At 42.9% G+C, this 15,743-nt stretch overlaps 1 protein-coding gene across 1 annotated transcript in view; it reads right to left on the bottom strand.

Moving 5' to 3' along the window:
• The window catches only part of unc13c (unc-13 homolog C (C. elegans)), a gene marked incomplete at its 5' end in the record, with an annotated part of 241,227 nt that overhangs the window by 83,497 nt on the left and 141,987 nt on the right, over nt 1-15,743 (bottom strand). The window contains one exon of the mRNA XM_084046368.1: nt 13,850-13,935. Within this exon, the coding sequence (XP_083902494.1) occupies nt 13,850-13,935 (86 nt within the window). The remainder of the gene's footprint in view (nt 1-13,849; nt 13,936-15,743) is intronic.

The following is a 15,743-nucleotide window of genomic DNA, read 5'->3' as shown; positions in this document are numbered from 1 at the left end:
GTCTGTAAGTCTGTAATAATATATGTACTTGAGTAAAAGTACAAGAGTATTGGTATCAAAATGTACTTAAAGTACCAAAAGTAGAAAGTACTCATTATGCAGAATGTCCCGTTTCACACATTTTCAAATGTATAAAAATCTTTTGAAAATAGCTGCGATGCGTCGCGATGCGATGCATCGTGAGCTTGTAGATCGGCTATTTTCAAATGGTCAAAATGTATATAGGGCTAAAGTGGTTAATGTATGTTTTGTAATAATAATCAAAAGTAACTAGTAACTAAAGATCACATAATTGTAGTGGAGTAAAAGTACAATATTTGCCTCTGAAATGTAGTGGAGTAGAAGTTAAAGTACTGAACATTGGATATACTCCAGTAAAGTAAAAATACCTCAGAATTGCACTTAAGTACAGTACTTGAGTAAATTTACTTGGTTACTTTACACCACCGACAGTGACTATTATTAGCCTCTTGTAAACCAGATTTATACTCAGTTGCACGCCAGTGTCAGGTGCCGAAAAGAGGCAATCTACAAGCTCACTATGCATCACACCGTGACGCATTGCTAGCTTGTAGAGTCGCCTCTTTTAGTATGAAACAGGTTCATATCTGCCATGTCTCTATTGTTCTCTCAGTCCTTTTATGACTTCGTAATTCCATCATTCGCTAACTCCCAACTCTCTCTCTCTGTCTCTGTCTCTCTCACGCACGTGTGCAGACGTGCACGCGCACACAGAGATGTTAAAATTAGCAGCAGCATCCCTCGCTGTGCCAGAGGCCCTGGCACCAGAGGCACTGCGAACGGGAAGTGGAGAATACATCAAAGACTTCATTAAGTAATGTGAGTACACGGGCAAGAGCACGCACGCACGCACGCAAGAGCACGCACGCACGCACGCACACACGTGCAAACACAAGCACTCTCACAAGCACATACATGCAAGCTCATAATCTATTTTGTTCTTCTCACTTTTTCTCACAGTACATTCTTTCACAAATGCATGCATGAACAAATTCACCCCACACACACACACACACACACACACACCACAGAGAGCCAGCCGTCCCATCACTCCTGTGTATCGTCTTATGTAAACAAGTCAGTGTGAGTTAATTCCGTCTGGTTGGAGGAGAAAGGAGGAGCGGGGAGCAAAGACACTGGCTCCTCCTGGCTCTGAACTATGATGACCTCATTAGACACATTCGGAGGGAGAAAACCTCCGACACACATTACATATACATAATGCATTATGTGGTTGCACGTGTACTGTCTCACACACACACACTCACACACACACACACACACACGTATTACTCGATCAGCTATTTTCGGTGTGTGACACCGGCACACACCTAAATCGCTGCTGTCGGGCAGAAACCTCTTATCTCCATATTTGAACTTGTGTTTTTCGTAAATGAATGCCCTACTTGATCACACTACAGCGTCACACAAAAGTATCAAAAGTAGCAGATCTGCAAGCTCAAAACGCGGCGCGGCACGTTTTGAGCTTGAGCTGCTACTTTTGATACTTTTTTAGCGGTGCCAACCGCTCTAAGCTTGACTTTGTCCGTATGTCCGTCCGTCCGTATCAGCACGGGATGATGAGCACGGGATTTTACACAGCTATAACTCCAGAGTGCAGCATGCCACCAAGTCCAAATATGGTATGTGGACTTAGACCACCAATAGGGACGAGCATGACTTGCTGAAGTTAGCAAAGAGGGGTCCAGGGACCCCCCGCGTATGTTATGTCCGTCCGCCCGTTTAGGGCACGGGATTTTAAACAGCTATAACTCCAGTTTGAAGCCTGCCACCAAGTCCAAATTTGGTATGTGGACTTACACCACCAATAGGGACGAGCATGAATTGCTGAAGTTATCAAAGCGGGGTCCAGGGACCCCCCGCGTATGCTATGTCAGTCCGCCCGTTTAGGGCACGGGATTTTAAACAGCTATAACTCCAGTTTGAAGCCTGCCACCAAGTCCAAATTTGGTATGTGGACTTACACCACCAATAGGGACGAGCATGAATTGCTGAAGTTATCAAAGCGGGGTCCAGGGACCCCCCGCGTATGCTATGTCAGTCCGCCCGTTTAGGGCACGGGATTTTAAACAGCTATAACTCCAGTTTGAAGCCTGCCACAAAGTCCAAATTTGGTATGTGGACTTACACCACCAATAGGGACGAGCATGAATTGCTGAAGTTATCAAAGCGGGGTCCAGGGACCCCCCGCGTATGCTATGTCCGTCCGCCCGTTTAGGGCACGGGATTTTAAACAGCTATAACTCCAATTGGAAGCCTGCCACCAAGTCCAAATTTGGTATGTGGACTTACACCACCAATAGCGAGGCGCATGACTTGCTGACGTTATCAAAGAGGGGTCCAGGGACCCCCAGTGCCCGTATGAGCACGGGATGAGCACGGGATTTTAAACAGCTATAACTCCAGTTTGCAGCATGCCACCAAGTCCACATTTGGTATGTGGACTTAGACCACCAATAGGGACCAGCATGAATTGCTGAAGCCCCGCCCCCTCTGTCTTCCCATTGGCTGGCCTTCAAACAGCCATAACTCAAGTTCGCAGCATGCTACGGAGTACAAATTTTGTACATGGACTAAAACCAGCAATAGGGACGAACTGTAATTACTTAAGCCCCGCCCCCTCTGTCTGCCCATTGGCTGGGCTTTAAACAGCCATCATTCCAGTTTGCAGCATGCTACCAAGTACAAATTTGGTAAGTCGACTCAGACCACCAATAGGGACCAACTGAAATGAGTTAAGCCCCGCCCCAAAGGCACCGCTTCCTTCACACAGGGTGTGATTTTTTATTTGAATCCCGAAAAAGCAGTTTTGGACAAATGTTGGGTTTCCACCCAACAGAGACGAAATCTAAATTATGGATGAACTACAACCTGCTAAACCTAACCTCTAAATTGTACTATAGTTGTGTGAGGACATTTGGCCACACACACACACACACACACACACACACACTCACGCACGCACGCACAAACTCACTCTAACAGGTCCTGAAATGTGACTGGTTGTGCATCTGTGACTCCTCCATTACCAGGCAAGCTGTCATCAGTGCCCCCCGCGCCACCCACCCGTGCACGCGCGCGCACACACACACACACACACACACACACACACACACACACACACACACACACACACACACACACACACACACACACACACACACACACACACACACACACACACACACACACACACACACACACACACACACACACACAGCCGTAGGGCCTATGTTGCCGTCCTGTCCAGTGAGTGAGTGTGCACACAAGACACAACGCACTGAGTGGTCATAATTACAGTAATAGAAATCCTGCTGTTCTTCCTCTCATGGTTGACACAATGTTTGACTGAACTGTACTCTGAAACCTTCACATTTTTTCTGTTTGCAAAACCCCCCATGTCATTCTGTCCAGGGGTACAATAGTAAATCGAACTAATCAATTCAATTAAGTTTACAAAATAGTGTCACCAAATATTGTCACAAAATAGTGTCACAACATGTTGCAATGCGACACGTCGTGAGCTTGTAGATCTGCTATTTCCCTACAAAATCAACACATTTTAAATCTACAAAGTAGCTTTTAACTACAGTTTTCAAATAATTGGTGTGGAGCTAAAAACGTCTACCTCTGAGATGTGGTGGAGAAGAAGTATAAAGAATTGAAACATATTTAGTTATGACTTTTCATTTTTAATTTTGGTTTTGGTCATTTAGCCAACATCCCAGGTCTTGCCCAGTATGCATCAGAGCCCACAGAGACAGCCAGTATTAACCCCTTCAATCCGGGAACGCATCTCTGTCATTTTAGATTTCTTTAAAAAATATATCAGACAAGCTCATAGCGCGCACCGAGTGCTAAGAGCTTGTAAATCTCCTATTTTTGAAAAATCATGAATATTTTTGCAATTCTTTGAATATATATATATTTAAAGCAAACATTTGTAAAGCATTTTGTTCAAAGAATTGAGTTACAAATGTTCGCTTTAAAAATATATACATTCAAAGATTTGCACGAATGTTCAAGATATTTCAAAAATAGCTATTTCATCTGCCAAATCAATCTAAAATGGATTGAATGGGTTAAAGGACAACATGAAGTGTCTTGTTCCTCTGAGGAGCACTTCTCTTTCTGCTAAATTACCGCTCGTTTGATCCTTCCAGCTGCTTGTGTTTTTGCTCTACAGCAGCTTTTGGCTCCCTGCAGAGACTAGGCTGCTGTGATCGAACAGGAGCCTGCATGGTGCTGGGTTCCACAGCAGTTATCCTCAACACACATCCACTGGTGGAAAGTAACTTAGTCACTTTTCCTCTTCGTACCCTATGGGACGTAAGGCTTCAATGAGCGCTCTCCATTGCATTGGGTCCCTAGCAGCATGTTGCGCCTCTCCCCATGACAGGTTCATCTGTTCCAGCTCTTGTGTCACAGTTCTGCGCCAGGTGGTTTTGGGGGCCTCCCAGGTTTTCCTTTGCCTGGTGGTGTCCATCTTAACTCATTCAGTTCCATTGACGTGTTTTACGTGTTTTTTTCCCAAAGGCTCTGAGTGCCATTGACGTGTTTGACGTGTTGTCAGCGTTAATCCACAAGATGGCGCTGTTCGCAAACCAGCGATCACCATCTGTATTCAAGGATCGTATACTTAAGTACCATTTTGACTTTAATTGGAAATGTCCATTTTTCAACACTTTATTCTTCTACTCCACTATGTCAGAGCACTATTAGTCACTTTTCAGGACCTGTTATGAGAGAGAGAGTGTGTGTGTGTGTGTGTGTGTGTGTGTGTGTGTGTGTGTGTGTGTGTGTGTGTGTGTGTGTGTGTGTGTGTGTGTGTGTGTGTGTGTGTGTGTGTGTGTGTAGGTAGGCATCAGCTTCCCTGATTGGCCAACCCAACCTCTACTAAATCTACTTTTCAGATTGGCCAAGGTTTGCAGCACGTCTGTGCAGCCGCACCGATATAAGTGGTGGCAAGCAGGATAGAACTCCATTCTTATACAGAGCAATGCACAACACATCTTTATGTCTCTGTCTGTCTGTCTGTCTGTCTGTCTGTCTGTCTGTCTGTCTGTCCGTCCCCCATGAACAGGACATCATCAACACCATGTCAGCGTTTTTTGATGACATCAGGGATCCCTGTTTCTCTGGCTGCTCATTGCCTCAGCACACGGCACACGCATACACACGCATACACACACACATACGCACACATACACACACGCGCTAACGTGGACACATAAATGGCAAATGGTAAATGGTGCGTTTATTTAGCGCCTTTATCCAAAACACTTTACAATGTGCATTACATTCACAACCCAATGACGGAGGAAACCATGCAAGGCACCAACCTGCTCATTGGGAGCAGTTAGGGGTTCAGTGTCTTGCTCAATGACACTTCGACAATAACTCAGGGGGAGCCAGGGATGGAAAACCGGGAACCTTCTGTTTCCCAAGAGGCCGCTCTACCTCCTGAGCTACTATACTGCCGGCCCACACACATGCACCCCCACCCATGCAAGCAAGTGTGGTCTGACACCTCTGGTAACACTTGATATGAAAGGCACGTATACTGTACGAGTATGCACACGCACACACACACACACACACACACACACACACACACACACACACACACACACACACACACACACACACGTAATGCAACATTACATTTCCTATACATAGCCCCTCCCCATGGTGATAACACATCACATTCACCATGTCATTAACCCCTTGAGACCTGAGGCCAATTCTAAAAATATTGTCTAAATCCTAATTTTTTGCACAAATGTTCACGATTTTTCAAAAAATAGCAGATCTACAAGCTACGAGCTTGCAGATCTGCTATTTTTCAATAGCCAAAGAAATCTAAAATGACACAGATGCGTTCCCGGTCTTAAAGGGTTAAACTGCAGCAGTAAATAATGCATCAACCTCTATATATCGTCGCTGTCGGGTGGAAACCTTGTATGTCCAAAACGGTTACTTTTCAGGAAGTGGGAAAAAAAAGAACCTGTGTTCCAGTGGATTCAATGCAGTTATTATTTAGTCACAAGCTCTTGTTAATACTTTTCATTGGCTGTGAGCTTGTAATCGGCTATTTTAAAAACTTTTGCACGATACTGTTGTATGACAAAGTAGGCTGTTCATTTACAAAAAATAAATAAAAAAAGTTTAATGTGGAAATACATGGATTCTGCCCGACAGCATTGATATGTGGTCTGCATGCATATGTTAGTGTCTGTGTGTGTGTGTGTGTGTGTGTGTGCACACACGTGTGTGCAGTGCATGTGAGTGCAGTGCATGAATTATCAGTGGTTCGGCACCTGGTTGCCATAGCAACTCAGTGGCCTTAGTGGGGAGGGGGGCACGCGTGTGCTGTCGAGACAAGGACACATTGCTGGGAAGAGATTTTACTGCTCCTCTCCTCTGCCTTCAATGCACGCACGTATACACACACACGCACGTATAGACACATGCACGTATACTCACACACACGCGCGCATGTCTACACACAAACGCACGTATAGACACACGCACGTATACTCTCACACACACACACACACACACACACACACACACACACACACACACACACACACACACACACACACACACACACACACACACACACACACACACACACACACACACACACACACACACACACACACACACACACACACACACATATACACGCATACAAAGCAGGTGTCAGGAATATTCCCAAACCTTGACCTCAATCCAATCCCCACTATTGTCGGAAACCGGTCTACTTGGGTTGTTGTCTTCCCTGTTGACTTCACCAGTCTCACAGAACTTGGTCCTAAGTTTGGAAATGGTACCAGGGCTGAAATCGAATAATGCTGTCACTCTATATAACGGAACACCAGCTTCCACTTGCCCTATTGCACGGACGGGACAAACGTGGCATCTTTCCATGGGGGCAGCGTTACTGCTTGGAGCATACACAAACTCAACAAAGTTGCAGAACCCATGCTCATGTGCCAGTCACACACCTGTGACTGGTTTTGAGTGACCTGCCAGCACACACCTGCTGGCAGGTTGCTCAAAACGAGAGTGATTACCAAACCAGGGTGATTTTGGCAATTTTTGGGGGTGCTACCCACACGTTTAGCTGTGTTGCTCATTCCACGAATGAAAAACACACTACCAATTATTAAAAGGGAGATACAATTGACCAAAGTTAAGTTTCCAAACTTTTTGTGGGTAGTTTATATATATATTTAATTAAGAAGTAGTGAAAATATTTTCACTAGTTTGGTTCCCGGGGCAAACAACTCATTTCTCTTTTGGGTCTTGAGCTAAAAACATTGGGAACCACAGGATCACAGTGTGCACACAGACAACAGACAGAGCACAGTACTCGTCTCTCAGGGTGCTGTAGTGTTACTGTACTGTACTCTCCTTTTCACTGGAGGCAGCGTAGCGGCATGGCTGACAGGGAGTGATGGATGGCAGATGCTGTGTGGAACTGGTACAATAACAGAGCGGGGGGAAACGCAGCTCTGACAGAGATGCAGACCCCCATTCTGTCTGCCAATGTAAACACAACACACCATGTCTGAGCCGGACATACTTTGTTTGACTTGTTGGTGTGAATACAATAAAAATGACGACTATAAATGGACACTCTTTACACGGTAGACTCCTGAGTGTAATTTAACTCTGAGAGTGTACAAATGGAACCAAATGGACCCATAGGTATTTGTACACTCTCAGAGTTACACATGGGATAGGATCCATTTAGTTCCATTTGTAAACTCTCAGAGTTAAAGTAAAACTGATAATATTAGTGTGTAAGAGGTCATTTTGTCAAATGTACACATTTACCACTTCTCTTCAGTCACAGAGCTCCCATGGCTCACAAGGGTTAGGACAGTCTTATTTTTATTTTTTTCCCGTAATTCTATTTTTTTTTCAGTGATGATGTACCGACCAAAGAAAACACAATGTTTATCTCCAACACAAACACAAAAACATGTCAAAATGGATATATAATTTGATTTCATTGTATCCTGGAATCGATCTGATCTTGTGCTGCTTATTTCACCAAGTTGTGTTGCAGCTGCGTCCGTCGCTACCCCCTGGCTGTACCGCCATGCCTACTTTATCTTTTAATAGGCCTTGTAATGTTGCAGACCGCCACATCTACTTTATCTTTTTTTAATGTTTAGAGTTTAAAGAGTACTTTGGATTTGGCAAGATTCGTGACGGATACAAAGTTCTCTTTCTTCCCATGACAAATGAGTCGTGACAAGACAGAGTGTTCTAAAACCCCACAAACTCATTTGTCAACAGCGACGTAGCTTGTCACTTTTTTTTTGCATTCTATATGCAACAACATATGCTACTGTATGTGTATTTTAATGACACTGCTTTTGTACTTTTACTCAAGTACACATTTTGAATGCAGGCCTTTTACTTTACGTAACAGAGTATTTACACATTGTGGTATTGCTACTTTGACTTGAGTAAAAAAATCGGAGTACTTCTTCCACCACTGATGAAAGGCTGTGTGCCTGTCGCTGTCAATCAGAGGTGGTGCTTACCAGTGGTGTAAAGTAACTAAGTACATTTATTCAAGTACTGAAACTTCAGTATCATTCTTAGGTACTTTTACTTTACTGGAGTATTTACAATTTTCTATACTTTTACTTCTACTCCACTACATCTCAGAAAAAATATTGTACTAATATATTCCACATACATTAACCACTTGTTTTATACCTCGGCTATTTGAAAATAGCCGATCTACAAGCTCACAACGCGTCGCATCATCAGCATATTCAATGTGGCCCTCTGGAGTGAGTGTGGAAACATAGTGGCCCTCTCCATCATCAAAGTTGCCCACCCCTGATGTAGAGAGACAGGTGCTGTCTATGGCACTGAAACATTCACCTAATGATACATGTAGAGTGAAGGGTGCTGTCTATGGTACTGAAACATTCACCTAATGATGCATGTAGAGTGAAGGGTGCTGTCTATGGTACTGAAACATTCACCTAATGATACATGTAGAGTGAAGGGTGCTGTCTATGGTACTGAAACATTCACCTAATGATACATGTAGAGTGAAGGGTGCTGTCTATGGTACTGAAACATTCACCATAATGATACATGTAGAGTGAAGGGTGCTGTCTATGGTACTGAAACATTCACATAATGATACATGTAGAGTGAAGGGTGCTGTCTATGGTACTGAAACATTCACCATAATGATACATGTAGAGTGAAGGGTGCTGTCTATAGTACTGAAACATTCACCTAATGATACATGTAGAGTGAAGGGTGCTGTCTATGGCACTGAAACATTCACCATAATGATACATGTAGAGTGAAGGGTGCTGTCTATGGTACTGAAACATTCACCTAATGATACATGTAGAGTGAAGGGTGCTGTCTATAGTACTGAAACATTCACCTAATGATACATGTAGAGTGAAGGGTGCTGTCTATGGTACTGAAACATTCACCTAATGATACATGTAGAGTGAAGGGTGCTGTCTATGGTACTGAAACATTCACCTAATGATACATGTAGAGTGAAGGGTGCTGTCTATGGTACTGAAACATTCACCTAATGATACATGTAGAGTGAAGGGTGCTGTCTATGGTACTGAAACATTCACCATAATGATACATGTAGAGTGAAGGGTGCTGTCTATGGTACTGAAACATTCACCTAATGATACATGTAGAGTGAAGGGTGCTGTCTATGGTACTGAAACATTCACCTAATGATACATGTAGAGTGAAGGGTGCTGTCTATGGCACTGAAACATTCACCATAATGATACATGTAGAGTGAAGGGTGCTGTCTATGGTACTGAAACATTCACCTAATGATACATGTAGAGTGAAGGGTGCTGTCTATGGTACTGAAACATTCACCTAATGATACATGTAGAGTGAAGGGTGCTGTCTATGGTACTGAAACATTCACCATAATGATACATGTAGAGTGAAGGGTGTTGTCTATAGTACTGAAACATTCACATAATGATACATGTAGAGTGAAGGGTGCTGTCTATAGTACTGAAACATTCACCTAATGATACATGTAGAGTGAAGGGTGCTGTCTATGGTACTGAAACATTCACCTAATGATACATGTAGAGTGAAGGGTGCTGTCTATGGTACTGAAACATTCACCTAATGATACATGTAGAGTGAAGGGTGCTGTCTATAGTACTGAAACATTCACCATAATGATACATGTAGAGTGAAGGGTGTTGTCTATGGCACTGAAACATTCACCTAATGATACATGTAGAGTGAAGGGTGCTGTCTATAGTACTGAAACATTCACCATAATGATACATGTAGAGTGAAGGGTGCTGTCTATAGTACTGAAACATTCATCTAATGATACATGTAGAGTGAAGGGTGCTGTCTATAGTACTGAAACATTCATCTAATGATACATGTAGAGTGAAGGGTGCTGTCTATGGTACTGAAACATTCACCTAATGATACATGTAGAGTGAAGGGTGCTGTCTATGGTACTGAAACATTCACATAATGATACATGTAGAGTGAAGGGTGCTGTCTATAGTACTGAAACATTCACCTAATGATACATGTAGAGTGAAGGGTGCTGTCTATGGTACTGAAACATTCACATAATGATACATGTAGAGTGAAGGGTGCTGTCTATGGTACTGAAACATTCACCTAATGATACATGTAGAGTGAAGGGTGCTGTCTATAGTACTGAAACATTCACCTAATGATACATGTAGAGTGAAGGGTGCTGTCTATGGTACTGAAACATTCACCTAATGATACATGTAGAGTGAAGGGTGCTGTCTATGGCACTGAAACATTCACCTAATGATACATGTAGAGTGAAGGGTGCTGTCTATGGTACTGAAACATTCACCATAATGATACATGTAGAGTGAAGGGTGCTGTCTATAGTACTGAAACATTCACCTAATGATACATGTAGAGTGAAGGGTGCTGTCTATGGTACTGAAACATTCACATAATGATACATGTAGAGTGAAGGGTGCTGTCTATGGTACTGAAACATTCACCATAATGATACATGTAGAGTGAAGGGTGCTGTCTATGGTACTGAAACATTCACATAATGATACATGTAGAGTGAAGGGTGCTGTCTATGGTACTGAAACATTCACCTAATGATACATGTAGAGTGAAGGGTGCTGTCTATGGCACTGAAACATTCACCTAATGATACATGTAGAGTGAAGGGTGCTGTCTATGGTACTGAAACATTCACCATAATGATACATGTAGAGTGAAGGGTGCTGTCTATGGTACTGAAACATTCACCTAATGATACATGTAGAGTGAAGGGTGCTGTCTATGGTACTGAAACATTCACCATAATGATACATGTAGAGTGAAGGGTGCTGTCTATAGTACTGAAACATTCACCTAATGATACATGTAGAGTGAAGGGTGCTGTCTATGGTACTGAAACATTCACCTAATGATACATGTAGAGTGAAGGGTGCTGTCTATGGTACTGAAACATTCACCTAATGATACATGTAGAGTGAAGGGTGCTGTCTATAGTACTGAAACATTCACCATAATGATACATGTAGAGTGAAGGGTGCTGTCTATAGTACTGAAACATTCACCATAATGAAATGTTTGCTTTAAAAATATATATATATTCAAAGATTTGCACACATTTTCAAGATAAAAAAAAAATATTTATTAGATCTACAAGCTCATAACACGGCACCGAGTGCCGCGCTATGAGCTTGTAGATCTGCTCTTTTTGAATAGCCAAAGCTAAGTGGTTAAAATGATGTTGAACTAATTTGCTGGGGACCCCCTGGTACACCCCCAAGGACCACTGGTGGTCCCCGGACCACTGGTTGAGAACCACTGAAGTAGAGTGAAGGGTGCTGTAGCCTGATTATCAGACTGAAGCTGTGTGGAGCTTCAGTCTGACATTGGCTCCAGTGTAGGCGATTACAAGGGGGAGGGGATTCGAATTTCCCTAAACCAATCACAAGAGATCCAAAGGATCCACCTCATCACACAGCTTGTTTTAGCAGATATTCGCTGGTTGGCTTATCGTTAGACCCACCCCCGACTCTCATTGGACAATACATTTTTGTACCAAATAAATCCTAGGTTCACATTACAACACCAGACAAGCGAGGCAGTTCACTCAGAGAGTGGGCGGGGTCTATGGTCTGGAACCAGGCTAGAAATATTGTATTGCAACTGAGAACCTGTTTTCTTTTAGTTTTCTTCAGGGTTATTATTATACTAATAGTATAATACTAAACTAAAACTAACAAAATAACCAAAACTAGAATTGAAAAAAACAAACAAACTTGTAGTTAAAACATTTAAAGGCAGCCTTTTTTTTTATTCTTTTTTTTACAAAAACTATAACTAACTAAAATCATGGAGAAAATGTCCTTAGTTTTAGTTTTGGTGGAACATCTTGTCTAACATGTCTAATATAGCAGATCTACAATCTGTGTATCATAGGTAGCTATTCTACACGTGAATTATACAATTAATCAGAATGGGGCCTGTGCTGAGAGTCTATAGCTCCGCCCCTTCTTAGCTTATGCAATCTACTGTGGCAATGATTTGTTATCAATACCTATTACTGTTAGTGTCACACAGTGCAGCCCGATTGCACTGCTCTGTAAACTGTCCCATGAGGCTGGCACACACACACTGTATGCATGCACTTAAATCACAATATCACACACACACACACACACACACACACACACACACACACACACACACACACACACACACACACACACACACACACACAGAGCACTCCACATACAGTATCTTGTACAGATCCTCTGGTGGGTAGTTGAAGTGTTGATCGATGGTTTAGCTTGATTAAAAACAACTTGTCGGGTCTGTGCAGTGGTCAATACAGAGAGAGCATGGTAGTGTAATGTAGATAGGCAGCAGCACACAGCCGACCACAGATAGCCCATAAACAACACTGAGATAGCAGCCGGTAAACAGCACTCAGACACCACGTACGACACACATATTTGTGCACTTAAATCACTATCACGAACACAGACACACAAATACATTGTCGATGTCGGGCAGAAACCTCACATCTCCAGCATTCACATTTTTATGTATTTTCCCCCGTAAATTAATGACGGTTTTACATCTTTCTATGGGTTGTATAAATATTTAACCAATGACATTTTTTAACAACAGCTTGTGACTAAATACCTCATATGTCCAAAGCCGTTACATTGGTTAAATATTTATAAACCCCACATAAAAAGGAGTGTGCAAACGCACGCACGCACGCGCGCGCACGCACGCACGCACGCACGCACGCACGCACGCACGCACGCACGCACGCACGCACGCACGCACGCACGCACGCACGCACGCACACACACACACACACACACACACACACACACACACACACACACACACACACACACACACACACACACACACACACACACACACACACACACACACACACACACACACACACACACACACACCCACACACACACACACACACACACACACACACACACACACACACACACACACACACAAACAGGAGCTGAGGGGGCTCTTTATACAGAGTTATTCATGCATTTTTATTTCCTACAATACATTATTATTTATAAAGCGTTATCTTGTTGTGGCCGATGTTATTTAGGTTTTTAATGCCTTCCTGCAATAATTGATGTACTTGAACAGAGTTGACCTGGAAGCCACAACACACGCTCACAACACAAACACATACAATATTAATCCCAATGCGTTTCCCATTACTGACCTTCCATGGCGTACTTCATATCCAGGGCGAAGAGGTTCCACGTGATCTCGGCGCTGATCTTACCCATGTTCAGCTCCTGCGGAAACCTGGCGAGAGAAGATTGAAACAATTGAAATGAAGAGCCATTCATTCCCTCATAATAATAACACGCTCGGCTGGGCAGCCTGATGGCTTCTCCAACACCCCACCACTTACCAGATGTGCAGGACGGATGTGGAGGCAGCAGGCAGGCTCCTAATCTAAACTATAATTCCTCACCATTTCAACACAGACAGAGAAGGGAGAGGGAGGTGGGGAAACTGGGACGTACTGTAAGGCGTGATTCAAAGAAGTGGTGGAGATATATTGTTTTTGCTAGGGACCCTCTGTAACAGTGGTTTTCAACCTTTTTCATGCCAAGGACCCTTAAATTGATATACATTTGGCCGCAGACCCCCATCTGAAAATGTTTTGTGCCAGGGACCCCCAGAAGCAAAGATTTGAGTTAAAAATAAAAATAAATATATTCAAAGATATGCACACATTTTCAAGATTTTTCAAAAATAGCAGGTATACAAGCTCATAGTGCGGCACTTGGTTTTGGTTATTTTTGTTAATTTTAGTTTAGTATTATAATATTAGTATTATAATAACCCTGAAGAAAACAGGTTCTCAGTTACACTACAATATTTCTAGCCTGGTTCCAGACCATAGAACCCGCCCACTCTCTGAGCGAACTGCCTCTCTTGTCTGGTGTTGTAATGTGAACCTAGGATTTATTCTGTATATCTACATTGCCGTATTGATACTTTTACTTAAGTAAAGAAATGTAGTACTTTTTCCACCACTGTGTATATTTCCGCGTGAAGATCTCACTAAAGTCCTATGATCAGTGTTGTTACCGTAGATCCCTCGGGAGTTTGTGCAAACACAGACATCATGAAAAACAAGATAGTTTTCCTCCTGATTAGTTCCGTCTGAAAAGGAGCCATTTTATTGTCAGAGTGTCTGGAACAATACAGTATGAGAGCTTGTGAGGAATGGATCCAATATTCACTTGGATCCTCAGAGCGAAAAAGGAATCGGTCATAGTCTGTGCTCTCTGTGGTCACTTCTACGTTTAAATTAAGAGACTCGCTACAGCATTGGTTCTCAAAGTGGGGTCCGGGACCCCCAGGGGCCCAGGGGGGTCCCCAGCAAAAGTAATTAACATAGCCTCACAATCATTTTAACCAGCGTATACATTTATACGTTGGCTATTCAAAATGAGCACATGTACAAGTTCCTGCTATTTCTGAAAATATTTGAAAAAAACATTGAAAAATGTTGGATTTCTTTTAACACAAATCTTCTCTTCTGGGAGTCCCTGGCACAAAACTTTTTCAGGTGGGGGTCCACGGCCAAATATATAACATTTTGCTATACTGTACTTCTGGTCAATCAAGGAAATCAATCGAAGTTTGGGAGTCCAAGTTTCTCTCACCGTCTTTGGTATAACTCAGGCTTAAAGAGAGGCCCAGCATGAGAGTTAATGACAGCGAGAGAGACAACAGAGAGAGAGACAACAGAGAGAGACGGTGACGATGAGGCGGTGACTCATTTGGTGAGCAAATTGTTATTTTGAAGGCCTATGGATTACCAGTCAAACCTTTAACATCAATGGTTTAATTATCCGTGTCCTCACATGGTGGGTGATGGGCGGACATTTACAGACGAACGACGACGAGAGCCTCGGCTCCACAGGAAGGTCAATTTCCTCTGAAACATTTCTCTCTCCCCCCCGCCCCGACACATTACATTACATTACATTACAGTCATTTAGCAGACGCTTTTATCCAGCGACTTACAATAAGTGCATTCAACATAGGTAGGGAACGAAACTACTAATCACCAGAAGTCTTAAGTGCATTTCCTG

Source organism: Gymnoscopelus microlampas (genome assembly GCF_963454915.1).
Source record: "Gymnoscopelus microlampas genome assembly, chromosome: 1".
NCBI lineage: Eukaryota > Metazoa > Chordata > Actinopteri > Myctophiformes > Myctophidae > Gymnoscopelus > Gymnoscopelus microlampas.
The sequence above is the reverse complement of the archived record's forward strand: the minus strand, read 5'-3'. Positions and strand labels throughout refer to the sequence as shown.